Consider the following 20,625-nt stretch of genomic DNA (forward strand, 5'->3'; position numbering starts at 1 on the left):
GTACGACCGTATTTATGACCCCAACAACTACAACAATAGTTATACCTATTACAGTGTTAGATCTATTCAGTGGCGTGCTCAGGAGGGAGGGAGGTTAGGGGTTATATCCCCCACCCATTGTCTTTTTTTTACCAACCTACAAAAACAACTTATTAGTTATTATAGCTGTTAAGAGTCATTAATTTTATTCGTTGAGTCAACAAGCTTGAAATTTAATACGATGCTCCTAATATATTCTTACAATGGAAGTTGAAAAATATTAAAAATACAGTCACAATTTTTTTTTTATAAGCATTTAGTTCGAATTTTGACAAATGACGTAAAAATCACGAAAATGTGCAAATTATTTTGAGTTAGAATTCATAAAAATGTTGATCTAACTATCTAGAATTTGATAATTTATTACAAGATTTCTCATAAGTTTATCTACCTTTATAAAAAAAAAATGTTTACCGGAAAGTCAAATTAAATTTTTATGAGCGTCTGAAGTTCAAATTTTAACATCATTAGATATTCACTAGATTTTTCATGTAGCGATTTTCTTATGTGGAATTTTTTTTTATAATATAATATATATCAATACATTTTTATTTATTTGGTCAAAAACCGTGAAAATATTATACACGGCTCTTAAAATATTTTTACAATAGCAGTTAAAAATATTAAAAATAAATATGCACAATTTTTTTTATAAATACCTATTTAAAGTTTTATTTTGACAAAATTGATCATACTTAAAATTTAAAAAGCAGTTAAGTTGATGTCACTCTGCTGTACAGTAGGTTACAAGTGGGTCAATGTATAATGGATTGTATTAAACTTGAAATCAATGATATAATATCATTGTACAAGAAAAATTATTCTTAGCGGAGACAATTTGTCAGTCTGGATATTTTATATTGTTATTATTTATTACCTTTTAAGTTGAATAAATATTATAATATTTTTATTTTTTATTCGTTTCTACGATGATGAACAAAACGTTAGAAATTAAAATCATGTTTTTAGTGGTTTTTCGTAATTTGTCAGTGGTTTTTCCGTGACATTAAATTACTATATTGGGTAAATTGAAAAATTATCTCTTCAAAGTACCATCTTGATCAAATTTGAAATCAAAGCACTTTTTTTGGTAGAAATTTTGTATCCGGGAAAAATAAATAAATAAATAAATACCATTGTAAAACTACAAACTTCTAAAATGATTTTGTAGTTAAAAATGTATATGTATATATATTAATAATAACAATATAAGTATAACATAAAATATCCTTGGCTGCCAAACCGTCTCTGCTCAAAACCGATTTTTGCACACATGATATAAATAATTAAATTCAAATTTACAGTCACCCACGTGTAGCCTACTGTACAGCAGAGCGACTTCCACTTACCCGCTTTTTTTTGTTTATTTAAAAAAAAAAATTTGTCCCCCCATATTAAATTCCTGGACACGCTACTGTATCTATTACACCTATATTGACTATTACCTACAATATGATATATTATATTGGTGGAACTTGATGATTGACTTCTTTCGTTAAACTGTAAACTTAGCTAATACTCTTATAGTACGATTTTGGACGAACCGTACAGATTGTGTATTTAAAATAAACCAATAAAATAGGTGTAGTATATTATATATTACAATATATAAAATCACAAAATAAGAGTATGATTGTATAATATGCCAATATTACGTGCACAGTAAACAGTCTGGTCGAATCTATAATACGTTATGGACTCGTATAGTTGTGAAGTGCGTCCGACTAGCATGTCGAGATTACATAATAACATATAAAGTTATAAGGTCATAGGCTTTTGAATGGCATCTGTATTTGCTTTTATATAGTATATTATAACATTGTATACAGTATACACCATGACCATCATAGCGTAAGCACTGAGCATGATAGTGGTTCCCAAACCATGAGTCGCGACCCCCCAAGGATGTGCATAATTTTATATAACATTCAGAATTTAAATCATTTCTGTGCGGTCGACAAACCAATCTCTTTTTTACATTGTATAGTTTCGGCCAATGCCACATTATGATATTATTATACACTTAACATTATATATATATACACACACCCATAATAATTGGTACACTTTAAAAAAGACATATTATATTATATAGGTAGTGTTACTTCGACTACTTCGGTCTACTTAAAGACACCTCGCCGGGGTAAATGCTTCTACGATTATTCGCTAAAAAAAATGTAAATTTCTATTAAACATGTATAAGGATTTGTTACAAAACGTATTGTTTGTATAACTAATTCAACCAGCCGATTTCGGATCAAACAACACTTTTCATGTCCCAATAGTAGTATAAATATTAAATCAGCTCACTCGAGTCTTGACTTTGTATTTGTTAACTATATATATAAGTATATTTTTTTTAAACATTTTAACTTGTATCTACATTTAAGTTAAATAATTTACTAAAAAAATTAGTTGAACGATAACTATAATAGTGCCTATACAACTCAAGATATAGAATACTCGTTAAATAATACAGTATAGCTGTTATATTGGTCAACTAAGGTGATTTCTAAAATAATATTATAAATCATTATTGGAGGAATGCGCGTGACTACGTTGTCTACTTGTCTCCGTACATTTGTGCTAAATAAAAATAATTTGAGAACCTCTGTTCCCGTACATGATAATATATTATATATTATTATATTATAAGATTGCGTCACGGCGGGATCTAATGTCTCAGACCACAATACGTCGATATCGTATTATTATTATTATTCCCGATCGGAACCCTTTTTTGGCTTCACGGCGATCGTACCAACTTCATAATATTATTGTCTCACCTATCGTGACACCCTACATAGGTATTATATTATGTCCGCAGTGTGCTACGACTGAGAGTGCCGTCCCTGAGCAGCTCCAGTCCGATTCCGAAACCGAGACTGAGTGTCCAGTTTTAGTCTGTAGAGTGCCGATATAAAACAATATTTAAAAAAAAAACCGAAAATGCAAATGAAAATGCTATCAAACGCGCTTAGACCAGCGGTGGCGTTGCGCCGGATCAGCAGCGGCTCGTCCGCGGCGTCGAAATTCGATCTCGGCGGAGTTTTTGTGCCCATACCCACACCGTACAAGGCGAACGGAGACGTCGACTACGGAGCGCTGGCGTTCAATTTCGAACGATGGGAAAAAATACCGTTTAGAGGTGACCACCACCGCGGTTTCACATTATATTATAATATACCGCCTTAATATGATTCTTTATTAGAGACTGTTAAACGTGTCCATAAGAGCGTCTGGGTGTAATAAAATATTTAAAACCAACATTTTTCAAACGAATTCACTTTTTACTGCAAATTATTTAGTGGGTAATTTTGTTATCTTGAAAATGATGATGTATCTAAATCAAAATTCTAATAAGTAGTTTCTGAGTTATTAACTCCACAGATACGTGATTTTTTTACTGAATCGTAAAACTTTCAAAATATGTTTACTTCTTTTAGAGCTATTATTATAGGCATAAGAAATGTTTGATTTTTATTTAGTAGTTTTTATATAATTACTGTCAATAAAATATCACCTAACAGCTTGAAAATCTTATGTAAGATTCATCATACGTTGTTCTAATAATGGATTGAAAATACTAAAAATATGTTGACACGAGATTTTTAATGAGCATTTAAGGTTAAGCATTTAAGGACCCTCTGCTGTGACTGCGATTCTGAAACTTTGGATGGTTCGATTTTAATGCTATGAAAATAATAAAATTTTTATCTCTTCTAGAGAATCTTTTGGAGCATTTTTTTCAAAGTTTGAACTTTTGACAATATTATAATATTATAAACATTTTAGTTTTTACAACATTTTTATTCAATCGTGTGTATTGAAGAAATTCATATTTCTGAAAAAATATCTCTACCGTTTTTTAGAGAAGATGTTAATACATTTTAGGATTTTTACAGATTGAAAATCGCACCTGCCAGTCTCATAATTTTGTCACCGCCGAGGTATGTTTCTAATCGGAAATCTTTTTTCTTATTTAATATACTGACATATTGTGACGGAGAGTGTGAGAATGTTTTTAGAAACACACAATAATCTTAATTTTACACTCGCATACATTCAACATTAACATGATCTGGATTTACCTGCCACATGATTTGACTAATTCTTACTCCTTAGAAAATGCCTGACTGAAACCCCCTTAAAGTTAAATTTTTGACAAAATTCATCAAAATTTCAAACATTTGCAAATTATTTTAATTAATTCAAATTTAACACATCCATTAAACCGACCCACTCAACACCTACTGTACAGCCGAAAGGTACCAACTTGCTCACTTTTTTAATGTTTATAAGGTGTTTATTAATTTATTGCAACGATTCTTATAAGTAATAAGACATATCACAACATTAAGGAATGTTAGTGTTATATCTTTTTATTTTATTTATTATTTATTCGACGAAAACTATATTTAAAGGCACAGCGGGTGACTGGCATATTATATAACCTACCTAACAAAAGTTACCGATTTTAATAGGTACTTAAAAAAATACGTTAGCGCCTTCATTTACATAATAACACAAAAATTGGTTACCTAGAAAATATATTAATATGTATAAACGTTTTTTAGTCATTTGACAGATAAGGTATCGCTTAAGTCATTAATTAAATATATTATCAAATAACCTATATCGTTATATGTTTGCCTATTTAAAACTTTACTAGACTCCTATGGGTGTATAGGTACTTATACTTGGGTATTATCGTCCTCGTCTGTAATTGTTTTAGTCATACCTTAGTCATACCTTAGTCATAACAATTAAATATGACAAATAAATAGTAATTACCATAATATTAGTATTACTATTATTACCTGACGGCTACCACACACTTACCGTGTGTGAAAAACTTAGTTCCATTACGATTATAATGTAACATCGATCGTGAAGTGAATTGTAAATATAAAATGATTTCATACGTTTTAAAAATATATTTAATTTATATATTATAATATTGATAATTTAATGAATTCCACAGGAAATCAAAAGTACACTTATTGTGCACAGATAAAAAACAATGTAAATAAATCACATAAATAAAAATATATATAATAGCCTCAATTTTTTAAGTTTATTTACGTTAAACGTTTCACTATGGTTTTTTATCATCTTTGTAGTTTCACTATTTTATCTCCACCGTATTTGGAAGCAAAATATTACGAGTACAACTATAATAGATGTAGGTACTATGGATAGTGCGCGTAAAATAAACATAGAATAAAAACAGAAACTTTATAAGTTATAAGCATGAAATGAATATCCCTCCGTGTTATGTAATAGTGATATAATAGGTATAGGTGATTGACAATAAATTATATTAAATTAAAATGTAATTAAAATATCAACTTATTTTTTTTTTTTAAGAATTGCACGGAATTATAATTTAACAATAATTACCTTACTCACATAAAGCTTGAAGGAAAAATTACGATCTGTTGTCAGTTCCTAAGACTATGTTTTCTAAAACGATCGATTAAAAGAAATAATGATATATTATATTATGTAATAGACAATATTATGTTACATAATATAATTTGATTCCCAAATATTAAGTTTATACATTACTACAATTATAGGTATGGTTTAATTTTTTTAAGTATAAATTCATCTAAAAAATATTTGTAATACGTATTTATGATTAGCCCAACTTATTTTTATACAGCCTCTCTTGTACAACATTATACAAAAAGCATTTTCTTTTTTTACCATTATTGTAAATCCAACTTGATTTTATACCATCAATAAGAGAGATGAAAGTTTATTAAAGTTCTGTTTATAAAAATAGCAAATTGAAAAAACTTATATAATAAATTAATAATGCATTATCATATTGTAATGGTATTAAAATGTAATTTTTAATTATTTTAAAAGCACTCTATTCGCTTAACTTCTAAAAATGGAATTTTTTTTGTTTTAACAAACAACGGGTTCATTGTATTTATTTTGCACTATTTGCGAAAAAAAATTGTACCTACACAATATTTGGTCATGTAATAACTATATAAGTAACTATAATGTTATTTTTTCAGGTTACTGTGTGGGTGGATCTAATGGTGAAGGACCATATTTAAAAGCCGAAGAAAAAATAGAAATGGTGTCCAAAATTCGATCTATGATTGGAAAAGACAAATTACTGATTGCTGGTACAACGTGTGAATGTAAGATAAAATAAATTAAAAATTTAATATAATATAACAAATAGTAGTATAATATTATTTATACATCGGTTGAACGATTCTCGTTAAACCAAAAAAATACCAGTGGTCAGGTAATTTTAGCCCTTGCGTGTAAATTATATTATCTAAACGAAATGAATTACAAAACTTTTGAGAAAGAATATTATACCATTATTAGACTAATTTTTTTCAAAGCATTAGAGAAAAAATCGTGTTTATATCACGTGCATGGCAAAGTACCTATGCTAACATAATATTATACACTCTATCTATATAGGTGCAAAATGAGAAGAAAAATGTAATATGTAATGTGGCGCATACCTACACTTGAGCAATTCTCTATATTATTTTTATATTTTCAAAATAAAATCACACACGTGCACAATAATAGTTCAAGTATATTTTTAGTACGAACAATGAATGAAAATAATATTATTTTCAATAAGTTTAAATGATTGTCTTTATATTATAGCAACTAAAATGACGTGCGACCTTAGTAAAGCCGCAGCTGAAGTCGGGGCAGATGGCGTTTTGGTGATGAGTCCTTTCTACTTCAAAACTAGAATGACGGTATGTAACATTACCTACATAATACAATAAAACATTTTCTTTCTGCTCGCATTTTGTAATTATTAATATCATATATTATACCTACCTAATATGTTTAATTTGTTCAAAGAGATTAAAAAAATTAAATACACCCCTAAATTAAAATACCGCGTAAAATGACCAGCAATTAAAAAGGTTCCATGTCGAATAAAAAAAAATTAAAACTAAACCTATGTACAGGGTGTTTCACCATGTTTGTTTCTGTTCTTAACATTGTTCTGTTAAATATATTTTAAATACGATTTTTAAATGTTTAATATTTACTACATTAGAGATCTATATAATATGATCATTAAAATTCATGGTTTTTCTTACCCGTGAATCTTAAAAGATCGAGTCCCAGTTTTTAGAGTTGATTAATATAAATATTTTAAAATTTGAACCCCTAATTTCCATAATGTGTCATACATAATGTATAATATGTAGCGAATTAAAGTTTAGGCAGGTTGATCCAAGTGCGGGATATGTACCTACCCTTAGCATATATTATAATATGATGTATATGTATAATAATATATATGAAGTGGGAGGTAGGGCACACGAGGACAAACAAGTCGAATCATCCTGTATATAAAATGTACGTACCTACCTACGTATTTACGTCAAAAAAACAATAGTGGGTACTGGGTATAGGTATAATAAATAATTGTTAATATTAATAAACAATAAAATAAGTACAGCACTCTGAGACGGCACGGTCACAGCGGACCGGCGTCCGGAATAATAGCACGTTGGTTTTAGTTATTACATTTGATTTTATATCTTACATAGGTATAAACAATATATTATACAAGGGGGGCAGTGAGGGTCATGGATGCGACGGCTGGTCTATGGAGACGGGCCGTCGCGGTGAGAGCTGGCGCGACCGGCAGTTGCCAGGTCCTAAGTACAAGGCGAAGGAATATGTGTTGGGGCACGGGCGTTTACACCTGCCGGGGTTTGTATACCAAGGTGCATGAAGGTGGATTTCCACTATATACACGTTTGCCGTGTACACGAAAAATGTTCAGCTATGTCCAACAACACGGTATCGTGGTTAATCGTGTGGTAACTGAACCTAACCAACCAATCACAGAAAAGGATTTATATGCACGTACACGCGTACGTACATAGTGGAAACCCGCCTTGACTCGCAGAAAGTGGCTAATGCGGTATACTAGGCCCGGGTTTCGACACAACTCAGTTAAGTGGCCGGGGGGCAAGAGAGTGTATCGGTCTCCGACCGGAGGAGTAGGTGTCGGCGATGGAGTCGGTCGTCTGTAAGGCCGATGGAACGCGACGGGTCGTATCAAAACTTATAGCAACTGATGGGCACGATGCTCGATTTTTACTGAGTCTTTCCCCAAAGATATGACGTTATAAATACAAAACTTTTCAGGAGCAATCTTTGTATGAGCATTTCGTATCGGTAGCCGACTCGTGTCCTGCGCCGGTCATAGTGTATAACATGGTGCCCGTGACCGGTATCGACCTCAGCGTCGAAATACTGAAGAAAATGTCCTTACACCCAAACATCGTCGGCGTTAAGGATAAAGACGTAAGCCACCGGCTTCACAGAGGGACGAATGACAATTTTAGCGTGCCAAAAGTCTGTTTTTAAAACTAAAAAAATGATTGGTTTTTTATCAATAATAATTTATTTTTACGTATTCTGACGCTAAAATTGAAATTTAAAAAGAATTAATTGACACACGCCTGTCTTATTGAGGTGTTTGTAAAAAATAAATATATATTATTTGATTAATATTTTCAAACTTTTATACATTTATATATTTTTTTAATTTTCCCACTTAAAACGATAAAAAATATAATTTTTTTCATACAGTTATCCAACATGTAATAATGACATATTATTTTTTTATTTTTAGTTTCAAAGATAAATAACATAGGCACGCTAAAATTGTCATTCATCCCACTGTGCGGCATCGTGTTCGAATATAATTATATTGGAAACGAAAAAATAAATTGTTATGCGCACGCGCAACTATACCTTTTGTTTTTGTTTCCGGCGTAGATGGGAAAACTCGCAGCGCTGGTCACCGAAACGCGAGACCAGAGATTCCAAATCGTTGCCGGGTCGGCGAGTTACTTACTGGCCGCCATGCTCGTCGGTAAATTGCACACCACTTAATATTATATTTAAATAATGTTACGGCCTCTACCGTCCCTTTGTGAGATGACTTCGTTAAGGCCGAGTTTTTATTAATTTTTTTTTGTTTACTTCAAGGTTGCTCGGGCGGAATAAACGGCCTGGCCGCTGTACTCGGCGAACCGTTGTGTAAGATGCACGAACTGGCGGTGGCGGGTCGATGGCAGGAGGCATTGGAACTGCAGAGGAAACTCGTCAATATCGATTTGCTTGTGAGTCGTTTGTCTGATTTTTTTATAACGTCTTAACGTGTGATAAAACGCACCTGTATAATGTGGAGTAATGCACTAATCCAAGCGTATTATTATTATTATATAGACTTTTTAAAAATATTTAATTACAACAGGCACAGACAAATGTTGAAAAGTATTTTTGTCACGCCTCTGCTTTCAACGATCACGGCAAAGGTGATGCAGGGTCGCAGGGATCTATGCAACAACTAGACTATTCTGCGAAAACATTATTTCATGAAAGAAACGATTTGGTTTTATTTATTTTAATCGTCATGCATGGAGGTTATAATATTATGCATTAATATAAGATGTAACCAAGCGTTTATTTTTTGTAAGGACCGTGGTATACATTTCAGTATAAATAATAATTATTATATCAAAATAAAATAATAATAAAAAGAGTTAATCACGGCAAAAATAATGCACTATGTAGCCGGGATCTATGCAACAATCAAGCAGATTATTCTACGAAAACAATTTCATGAAATAAAAATGTTTTCGCGTCATGCAAGGAGGTTGTAATACGAATATAAGATGTAACCAAAAGTTTATATTTTGTAAGAACCACGATTGTCTGGTTGTGCAGTAGATTTGCGTAATATGCGCGCTCAGCACTTTTGGGGATTTCCATTTTACCGACCGGAACTTTTGAGTACTTCCACTCCACCGCCCGGCACTTTTTGGGATTTCCACTTTGCCACCAGCTGGATGGAAAAATGTCGCTTTCCAACACTTCAACTGTTATAGAAAACGAAACTTTCGGTGCATGCGTGACAAAAAATTATTTAAGTTTTTGAATTCAAATACAGACACCTCGAGAAAGTATTTAAAATACGCGTATTTGAGTACTTAAAAAGTCTATTTGAATTATTTTACTCTATTCAAGCGATTATTTGTCCTGCGACGATTTCGGGCAGAGCACGATAATCATAGGTAGTGTGTATTATGCCTCCCACCCAAATGTACAGTTTCACGCCTTTGCAGCTATATATGATATGGATATCGGAGATGTTTCGTTTTGAAGTCAATTGATACGTATACTATACTTATAATCGCATTCTTATAGACGACCTTTTTTTAACATTACCGCGTATAGGTAAATTCTTAAATAACGATTAAGTCAATTCTATCGTCGATTTCACCTATTTACACCGTATCTGTTCGTGTACGTGTGTAATGGAAAATGTTATTTAATGTTATGTTATTTTATAACATAATATGGAAATCCAATTCATTTTCTTGTATAGTATCAACAGTATTATTATGCGACAGCCGTCGAGCAACTGCTGTGGCGACGATATTCATTTAAACATTTTGATTACCTAGTTATATTGTGTTCACTCGACGTAAGTATTATGTAAATAATATATTATTATGTGACAACGAGACGTCATTATAATATAAATAAAATAATATTTAAATTTCTATCACGCAGTATATCACTACACGCATGATATTATACGATACCATGTTACCGCTATTACCTCTAAAATGTACTTATAGGTATTTACCACAGCTCAGATTTATCGATATCAATCTACTCGTTTTTAACTGTATTTTTTATTTGCAGCTCATGCAAGAATGTGGACCGGCCGGTCTAAAAGCTGCGATGGAACTTTTGGGCTACAGAGGAGGTCTGTGTCGATCTCCGTTGCCGCCAATCACTGCCGAGAAAGTTGCGAAAATCAAACTGACGCTGGAAAAAGATGGATTTTTGTAAAGAATCGAAAACGAAACAAAAAAACACCAAACATTTTTTACATAATCATATATATCATATATCTTTTTATTACAAACAAAAGTCAATACATTATTTTATACAAGTATACATACAATTAATAAGATAATTATATCGACACGTTAACTTACAATGCAACGTAAATATACATTTTTCTAAATAAATTAAATACAAAACTAATATTTTAGGAAAAAACACATATTATTATTATATTATATTATATTCATAAGAAGCATATTTTATAATAATTTTTCACTGACGGAACAAAGGAAACCGTGAATAAAAATGATTATAAAATGTCAGCTCAACGTTTTGAAGAGTAAAAATGTTTACATTATCCTTAAAAATATTTATTTATGGTTTCGATATTTTTTGCCATGGCACGTTTAAGAGTCTAGATAATGATAATATGTTTAACACACTTCATTGTATAAAGAATAAGATATACAAGAATCATTACACTTTAAAAATTCAAGAATAGGTAAGAACGTTAAAAAGTTTACGATAAAAACAATAACATTTCTATATTATCAATATTGACCAGTAAAATCAATAGTGAGATAGGTAATATTGTTTTTTATGCGTTTCTGAATAAAAACAGACTATATATATATAAATAATAATAAAAAAATCATTGGCACTTTTTTTAATTCTGTTTTCATTTATACATTTCCTGACTTTCGGACGATTTGTGTTTAAAATCTTGGTAACGATGTAAATAATAATAATTTAAACTTATCCGACTAAACATAAAAATATTTAAACATTGAATACTTAAGACTAACTTCTGGTACTATACACACAATATATCACAAACGCAACGTCGATTTTTTTTCTCCTCTTTCTCCAAGCTTGTTAACGCGGGCTATACGAGGTTAACTTTGGAATCTCCACGGAGCCAAATCTAGTTCGGTCAAGATCTGCCTACATGGGACCAACGCGTTCCTGTAACGAAAGTAAAATTAAATTAAAATAATGGAATTAAGAACAAATTCAATTTAAACCGTTTTTGTCGCTAGGCATAAAATTTAACGGTTTTCTGTAATTCGCACGAAAATCGATTCAAAGTAAATCGACTGACCAAAAATGGTGAAATGTAATATTTTAATTTGCACCGCGCACAGGTGGGTGGTATCCGAGATTGTAATTTGCACAACAAAATGACAACCGGTGGCACAGTGTCTGAGAGGTCAATCAACTATCTACTAGGTATTAGGTACCAACAAGTGTACTATAATATTTTCCCCGCAAAAACCAAGTAACAACTGATATTGTATTTTTATATACTATCAGAGTTAAATAGTTTTGCCACTTTTGCCTTATAGACATGGGTGGTACTTTAGATATTAAACTCCGTCGTTGTATTCGGGAAGTTTAGACATCACGTTTTAATACAGAACGTGGCATCAGTGGAGCCGAATGAAATTAAAGCTGGCAGTTGAAATAGTTCGATTGGACCACCCAGCCCTTCAAACGACTGTGAAACTTGCTCGACTAATTATGTATAAATAATTTAATGACGTATCTGTGTTTAATATAATTATAGCAGAAATACTAAGAAGTATGCTCAATTATTTTATCCGATACCTACTCACCCGCCCATACATCATTAAAGCAGTTCAATTGAACTACTCGAAGTACGTTTTCAGCGCCACTGCAGTTGGCATGTTCTTAGCCTATATAGGTTCACATAATATTATAGACCCAGGCAGCGACTGGTATGTTTCTAACGATACAATCCGATCGTCGTTAAATATATTGTCTATAGAAGACTCCGTTAACTTGGAAACAAATAGAACAATCCAAAAAATTAAAAACTCCAACTATGAACACATATCCAACATAATAAATAGAAAACATCATAAAGAAATATTAAAAAAAAGACGCCTAAGCCTAGCATAAATATCTATCACTGACAGTAAACATTTAATTCATAAAACTTGAATCTCTCTGCAAGAAGCGTATGCTTGAAAAAGAGTAAACCTAAATAAATCAAAGCTTAAATAAAGCAAAATAGACCCACCGACATGCCTGTAATATACGTGCATCGCTACAAACTTGCGACGATGTCGTGAATTGCGTTTGTTGACGAAGTTTACTAATGGCAAACTAAGTATAAATATCGATTGTAATTTTGGTGAAAACTACAATTTCATGTACCAATCAAATTTACGTGTGAGGTGCGAGTTACATATTTTTATACTGTCGCATATTTAAAACCACATTTTTTTATTACCTGTGCGATGGTGCAAATTACATATTATTATATATTTTATTTATATAAAAATGTATTATCCAAATAATATTATAATAACTTACCCGGGGTTGATTTGCAGGAATGCGTTTCTCTGCATCGTCTGTATGTTATCGCCGGTCAAACATATAAGAGTGGACAACGAGAACCTCCTGATGACGGACAGTTGATCTGAAACCGTGACAATAAAGTTTAAAAAGATGTGGTTTGAGACACACATTTCGTTGGGGAGGAGGGCGGGGGGCGTGATAGTAAATAATGAAGTGTATACATTTCTACCTAATATATACAGAGCTAATCACCGACCATATTCTGCACCACTACTACGTTGTCAATGAACTGTGCATTTATTTTAATTAAATTTTTTTTTTTTAATAATCTTAAAATACACTTAATAATAATATAGGTTCAAAAGATAAGGGGGCTATGGTAGTAGTTTGAAAATAGTATTATAGCAATTAATATTTATCTATTGGAATTTCATAATTGATTAAAAATTCTTCTGGACTTAATATAATATTTGTATTTTAATACGGTCTTTAAGTACATTATACGTCTTGGAAATTCAAAAAAATTTAGTTTTAAAAAATATATTATTGAACACTAAAATAGGAATGAGCAATGCGCATGTTTGGTGATGACCCTGTATAATATATACATTCTCGACAGCTGCAGCAAAACTCGGCGAAAAACGTTTAATGCTTACCCGGTGAAAAAGCTCCTGGCGAAATATCGTACTCGTAAAAGAATCGATCGCCTGCTTTGTAACGGAAGAATCCTTCCCCGAGGACGCATCTAAATGAAGGAGTGGTTAGCGTTCCCGGAATAATTCTTTCGAGCATACCACCGACCAGGTAATCGATATCATCGACTGTTGGATAGATTTTGACTAATCGTTCAATTCTCTGTAAATTAAGTGTTTTTAAGTTTCCGCAGTCATAACAGTCCTTGATTAATTATTATTGTTAAGAAAATTACCTCTTCGTCCATGACATCTCTGATATCATCGAACGTCGTAGCCTTCGGTAATCCACATAGCGTCCTAAAGTGATTATAAGAAGGTATTCCCATGTCCCGACCACGTTGAATGTCTTTCGCTACCAAATCCTGGCCAAGAGGTCCATTCGCTCTGAACAGCAAATCGGTAATCTAAAGATAAAAAAAAGCCATTATTTAAATATTCAACTAAACAATACGTAATTAAGTATTTTTATATTTTTATAATACCCATGTATTTTTGATCGACGTTTAGATTATTCAATTATTGCGAGTGTTTAACTTTGTCGTAAACAAAATTATTATTAATCGTAATTATTATATAAAATGTTGTCGACGAAAGTATAATATGTTATTATAATTCATAATTGATTTAAATCGTAAACAAAATTATATAGTTAATTATCTTAATTTAGTGATAAATTATGATCAAAGTATATATGATAGTATCTATGATTATTTTACCGTATCGATTAAATTAATAAAAACAAATCATTATTTGGTGGATAAATCTGTGTTTAATGGTCGTCTTCATTTGTGTTTTCATAATACTGCATTACAATAAAAAAAGAAAATGTACAAAAAAAAAAAATTCAAAAAAATGAGAATCCGAACTTATTATAATAATATAATCAATAATAATTATATGATGTAAAATCGGAACCTACAAAATTGTTCGGTATGTTATTAAATATTTTCCTCGTGTTAATCGACTGCGTTTTTAATTTAACAAAAAAAATATAGGTAATGATTTTTTATAACACGCTCATTATACATACCCTACAGGAATAGTTTAATATATTAATGAACGTGATAGCTAATAAGCTATTAATTAAATAAATTATTTATTAATCGATTCCGTCTCAACCAAACTAAAACCTTTGTGTGGTATTATCTTTTATTTCACGTGAATAACTTAGACGAAAAAAAAGTAATAAATCATAATGCCATTTATGTGAGTACTCACTTCTTCACTGAAAAATATGTCTTGTGCTTGTTGAGGTTGTGTCGCTATGCCTCTCAGGAACATATCATAGTTACCCGGTCTTTGTATGATACCAGGCTTGTTCATCCATTCACTAAAACGTGTTGGTGCGCCACCGTTTTCGCGATCTTCATTCACCAAGCTGAACAATTGGAAAAACAATTAGGTACTTTGCTCTTTTGTATTTGAGTAATTTATTTTACTCACTTAAAAACGGATGGCACCAGACTGTGCAATGATCTAAATGCTCCACCAGCAAAGCTAGCCAGTGTGGACGGATTAATGTTTGAATTGTACAAATTACTATAACCTTGTTTCAGCGTGGAGATGCCATTTTCACGAACATAATTTTCACCTATAAATAACAAAACTATTATTACCCACAAGGTGAAAAACAACTAATTTGATATAGTTATTATTATTTTCGTCATTATTTTTGTTTAGTTTTTTTGTTTCTATTAAGTCATTTAAAATATGTTTATAGCAGTTATCTAATGGTTTGTATTTGTATTAGATATTACATACTATTATATTGTATAGGTATTATGAAATTTGTTTTAATATAAAGCATAATATCATGTGGTAAAACTTTTAAGAAAGAAAGGATCAATATTTAATATCGGGTTTGAACTATTGTATTTATTTACACATGTGTTCAAAAAAGTTATATACCTACCTATTATGTCGAAGGATTTAAATCTTAGTGTTTTGGTATTTTAGGGATACATAATAAAGTCGTATTTGTTGCATAAACTATTAATTAACAAGAAAAGTTTTGGATAAATATAATTTTGAATTCTGATTGAATCCAGTTTAATTAATTTAGTTATGAATTTATTATGATAAATATTCAATATTTCAACGATTTATGAAATTTAAACATTGTTATGAAAATATTTATTAATATGTCTGATTAGTTTATTTACTTTCATCGAAGAAAATATACTGTCTACTATGTAATTAAATCAAAGACGATTTAATTTTATTCACTGGGTACTAACCTATATATGTTAGTTTCATACCATTGTTACAATATTATAATAAGAAGTAACCAGTAAGTTATTAAAAATAAATTTAGTTTGCACTTTGTACTACTAAACGAATAGGTAACATAATATTATTATTTTTTTTCTATAACTATAAATTCTTAATATTATTATAAGTAGTCATCGATTTCCATATTATCACATCGTACGCATAGTATCAATACAATTTATGCAATTTTGTATGGTTATTATAACAAGTTAATATCTTGTAGTTTTTTGTTTTTACTCTTAGATACAACATTGTATGGATATAACTAAATAAAAAAAAAAAAACGAGCAATGATCTCAAACTATATTATAATATTATGTTTACTTGTAGTGTTTTTATAGTTATAGATGGTAAGACGTTGAGGTATAATTTATTTATCTTAGTCACATAATTATAATAAACAGTGTTTGAAACTGTATATTATCTGTATATAGTAGGTATATTATATTATACTACCTACCTATATTACTATACATATTTAACTTGAATTTTTAAATAATTTTACTATGCAAATTGTTACAAAAAATACAATTGGACGTAAGTGCATTATTATAACAGCACATTGTAATTTAATGTTGGATAATAATAATATCATTATAATATTGTTTTGTCCCTGCTGCAGAAAAACGAAACGTCGTCCTAATGGCGACATTGGCGAATTAGTTAAATTACCTAATAAAATTGGCAGGAACTCGTTGTACGTGATGTGCTGGATGATGGCGATGACGAACTTCCTTGCTTCTTGGTAAAGTATCTCGTCGGTCCATTGAGGGTTGAGCTGCGCAAACTCCGTCGCTAAGAAGTTGTGCAACCGCAAAAGGGCCACTTGTGACACGGCCATGTCGGGATGTTGATTAACTCGGCCGTCGCCTAATCGAGACAGACAGAAATTAGTACGTTTTAAAATAATTCATACAACACGACATTTTTCCCAAGTCACTGTACAATTATTATTATTAACGATGCTTGCACTTGATGTCTGTGACTCGTGGTGTGTAATGGGTATATTATAAGAACAGAGTTTCGTTTGGTGGATTATTTTTGACGATACGAGTTTCTCTTTTCAGATTAATATTGTTATCAATCGTGACAATATTGTATTATGATTTTTTACCATTATTATGGTCGAGTATTTTGCACACGAATAAAAATATAAAAACATATCCAGAACACGCGTATTAGAGTTATCATATGCACTTCAAATGTATTCGAAAATGTATTACAAATTAAAATCATAATAATACTTTTATCCACACACTTAAATATTTTTGATTTTTCAAGACTGTTTCTGCACGTTCAAATATATAAAACATAAAAGTAAAGATTTTTAGGCTTTGATGAGATCGTGGCATGTAAATATAGGTGCAGTTGTTTAAAATGCTGCGATATAACTTTATTTTACCATCGTGATTTAAGGATACAGAAAATTAAATTTTATAACGCATGAAAAATACACGAGGCACAGGTACCTACTGCCTACACATTGTAATCCAGCCATTTAAACTTAACCACCTTGTGTGTGGGATTTAACTATTGTGTTTATAGTCTATGTGAATTTATGTCATATTTAATTGGCTACAAATTGCCTACGAACAACATAAACAAATACGATGCCATCACAACCGTAACTGCTGCTGTAAGACTTGACCCGATTACTCGACCAAACTAACACAAGACTATATAATAATATATTAATGGGAAATATAAAATGATTTAATTATTTCGTTTTACATACACCCAGCAGTCATATAATGGGTCAAAAAGTCATAGGTATAAAATGCAGGCAATCGTTTCAATCGAGTTCAGTCGCGACGAGTGGGAAAATCGATTGTTATAAGTTTCAATATAAATCGCGCAAATTTTAAGCGAAGAATGAATTTTAATGAAAAACTGATGCATTATTTTGACGTTAATATTTTAATTTTTAATTTTCAATAGATTTTCTATATTACCTGATCTGTAGCAGACTTCTGTGTTTGTAGCAACGTTACAGGATTGGGTGGGAGTGTTGACGTTTGGCATGAACATTCGGCCGTCTCTTGTGATCTGTGCCCTCATCCTGCCCGCCCTGAACGACCTCAGGTTTCCTGCTGTCTGGCCCGTTGCACCATACACGAGTGAAGCATCCAGGAAATGGGTCGTCGCTATCACCTGCGGGTGATTATAAAATATTAATATAAATCGATCAATCCATTGAGGAGCGCTTTTCACGCACGCGATTTTCCGTCAACTGTGACGCGTATGCACTACGCATATTATATACTATATTATATATACCTAGTCAAATTCGTATCCTCCAAAATACCGTTCTTGTTAAATGTTTTTTTAAAATTAAATTACCTACTCTGGTTTTTTGTCTTTACGTAATATAAATAATTATTATGCGTGATCGAAAACTGAAAACGTTTAAAATTGCCTGCCTTCTAGATCGAACTGCAGTTATATAAAATTCAATTTTACAATCTCTTGATTGACGAAAAAATAATTTATTATAATAAACAAAACAACTTGTACAAGTTCGAAAAGAAAGTTAACTGATTGTAGAAAAGGAACAAAACTCGGCATCGAATAAATATAATTAAAGTTTGTAAAATGTACAGAATAATTTAATATTATTCCATTTGTACATTCGATTGTTATGCAGAAATAACTAAAATTCAAAGGTACTGGATGACTCTGTTAAAATATTAAATTATCAAATTTAATTAAGAAATCCTTAACAATGCTTATCATTTTATTTGATTTCTATCACGTCTGCATTAGTTAAAACGATAATAATAATTATACATTTGACCTTATATTTAGTCATACAGATGTGAAGTTAAAGATATTATAATGAATGATACACCTAAACGGTTTTATTTTTACTAAATATTTCACATGGTGTAAATCTAAGAGTTCTAAGGGGTCTTAGTACTACTGGGAATATGAATAAATTAATTAACGATAAGCTAGTCGACAAACCTTTTGCTGTGGTTTTAAGGTGCACCCAAAATCGTCTGATGATACAGTTCTTTTGGCCGGTAGACACGCTGTACCGAACCTGGAATAGAAATGATCATTGGCAGGTACGGGGATGGGAAAACAATTGGGATGTAGAGTTTCGATGGGCAACAGTTTACCGTTGCTGGCGCAACAATCGGGAGCTGAAAAATGAAACATAACATATTGTTAGTTAAAAATAGCTACAACTGTTTCAAACAATTTCTTATGAAAAATAAGTGAGTATAGTTTTCTTTTTGTAATACACTTGGGCGAGTCAACGGCGTCAAGCAATATGGCAATATCAATAATCTAATATAATGTAGTATGGAATATGTATATTAAGATTATGTTCGAGTTTACCTCGTTTCCGTTAACAAAATATATAGGGTACCTACCAACATTATAATATCCACGCGTGATAGTAAAATAATAATTTCTAATTTAATATGAAAAATAGTGTCGGATTTAGAAAGAATTAACCCTCGAGGCACGCAATGTTATGTACACTGGACATATGGTGACATGAATTATAATTTATCTGTTTTAATTTTTTTACTTTCCAAATCAACAATAACAGGAAGAAAACATTTCGTGACTACTATAGGTAGGTACATGTATGACCAGCAACAATTATTACATTCATTTATAATTTATATACAACTTGTATTTACAACGTAACACATTGTCAAAAGGTTTCTACACTAAGGAAAAAAATTGTACAGTGAAAAGCATTCGAAATTTTTTTTTTTACATAATATATTACTTATACCTACATTATAATTAGCTTGTCAGAAATATTTTCAATAAATTTTAAAATAATAATACGAATGATTAATGTCATATATTTTATTTATTTATTTCGTCCAATAGAAAATATAAATCAAGTCAAAATAATTTAATATTACACTATTAAATGCATCGTTTAACCTCCATATTATACTTTTCATAACATTAATTAAACTTGTTTGATCAACACAAATTATTTCAATAAATAATACATTTTAAGAATGATTTATTTTTCTCCAGTAAAAATATATTTTAATTCAATGTATCCTATCACCAATAATTACTAAATTATATACAAAATATATAAATTTGTTTTTGTAATATATATATATATATTTTTTTTTAAAGTGATTATTAGGTAAGGAAAGTATAAAAACATTATTTGATACTCGTTATATTTAGCTTAAGATCAATAATCGAGAATCGCTGTAAACATGGTGTAATAAATACATATAGTATTAGGAAATAGGAATCATCAAATGGTAGACTGGATAAATTTTTTTTTATAGGATTCGATGACTCTATACATAAAATAGAAAATTTTAAAATAAAAGCATAAAAGATTTTCTAATAAAAAATGCTCGTTATAAAAAGTTCAGAAAAATAAAAATTGATTTTTAGTAATATACAATGT

At 30.7% G+C, this 20,625-nt stretch overlaps 2 protein-coding genes across 3 annotated transcripts in view; one reads left to right on the forward strand and one right to left on the reverse strand.

Annotated features, from left to right (window-relative positions):
- The first annotated feature begins 2,866 nt into the window (after window positions 1-2,866).
- Window positions 2,867-11,187, forward strand: LOC132942547 (4-hydroxy-2-oxoglutarate aldolase, mitochondrial-like). Of its 2 annotated transcripts, none has more exons than XM_061011074.1 (7): window positions 2,867-3,187; window positions 6,075-6,203; window positions 6,694-6,791; window positions 8,209-8,367; window positions 8,845-8,941; window positions 9,058-9,191; window positions 10,783-11,187. In XM_061011074.1, exons 1-7 carry the CDS (start codon window positions 2,989-2,991, stop codon window positions 10,930-10,932), a joined length of 966 nt encoding a protein of 321 aa, XP_060867057.1. In that variant the 5' UTR covers window positions 2,867-2,988; the 3' UTR covers window positions 10,933-11,187. The 2 variants fall into 2 exon arrangements, with proteins under 2 accessions (XP_060867057.1, XP_060867058.1); XM_061011075.1 differs by lacking the exon at window positions 2,867-3,187 and adding an exon at window positions 5,133-5,224.
- A 394-nt stretch (window positions 11,188-11,581) lies between these two features.
- LOC132942546 (peroxidase-like) overlaps window positions 11,582-20,625 on the reverse strand; it is a 44,396-nt gene continuing 35,352 nt past the window's right edge. The window contains exons 5-13 of the mRNA XM_061011073.1: window positions 19,185-19,366; window positions 18,173-18,371; window positions 16,893-17,090; window positions 15,393-15,540; window positions 15,168-15,327; window positions 14,183-14,353; window positions 13,911-14,109; window positions 13,270-13,375; window positions 11,582-11,895 (exon numbers count right to left, since the gene is read on the reverse strand). Of these exons, the coding sequence (XP_060867056.1) occupies window positions 11,826-11,895; window positions 13,270-13,375; window positions 13,911-14,109; window positions 14,183-14,353; window positions 15,168-15,327; window positions 15,393-15,540; window positions 16,893-17,090; window positions 18,173-18,371; window positions 19,185-19,366 (1,433 nt within the window). The 3' untranslated portion in view covers window positions 11,582-11,825. The remainder of the gene's footprint in view (window positions 11,896-13,269; window positions 13,376-13,910; window positions 14,110-14,182; window positions 14,354-15,167; window positions 15,328-15,392; window positions 15,541-16,892; window positions 17,091-18,172; window positions 18,372-19,184; window positions 19,367-20,625) is intronic.

The sequence above is a fragment of the Metopolophium dirhodum genome, chromosome 4 (genome assembly GCF_019925205.1).
Source record: "Metopolophium dirhodum isolate CAU chromosome 4, ASM1992520v1, whole genome shotgun sequence".
Lineage (NCBI taxonomy): Eukaryota > Metazoa > Arthropoda > Insecta > Hemiptera > Aphididae > Metopolophium > Metopolophium dirhodum.

What these genes read in the sequence shown, in the direction of transcription:
- LOC132942547 (XM_061011074.1), top strand. Translation starts at nt 2,989, where the DNA reads ATGCAAATGAAAATGCTATCAAACGCGCTTAGACCAGCGGTGGCGTTG. An exon ending in TGCTGGTACAACGTGTGAAT is followed by an intron (nt 6,204 to 6,693) that starts GTAAGATAAAAT and finishes TTTATATTATAG; the next exon opens with CAACTAAAATGACGTGCGAC. An exon ending in ACTGGCCGCCATGCTCGTCG is followed by an intron (nt 8,942 to 9,057) that starts GTAAATTGCACA and finishes GTTTACTTCAAG; the next exon opens with GTTGCTCGGGCGGAATAAAC.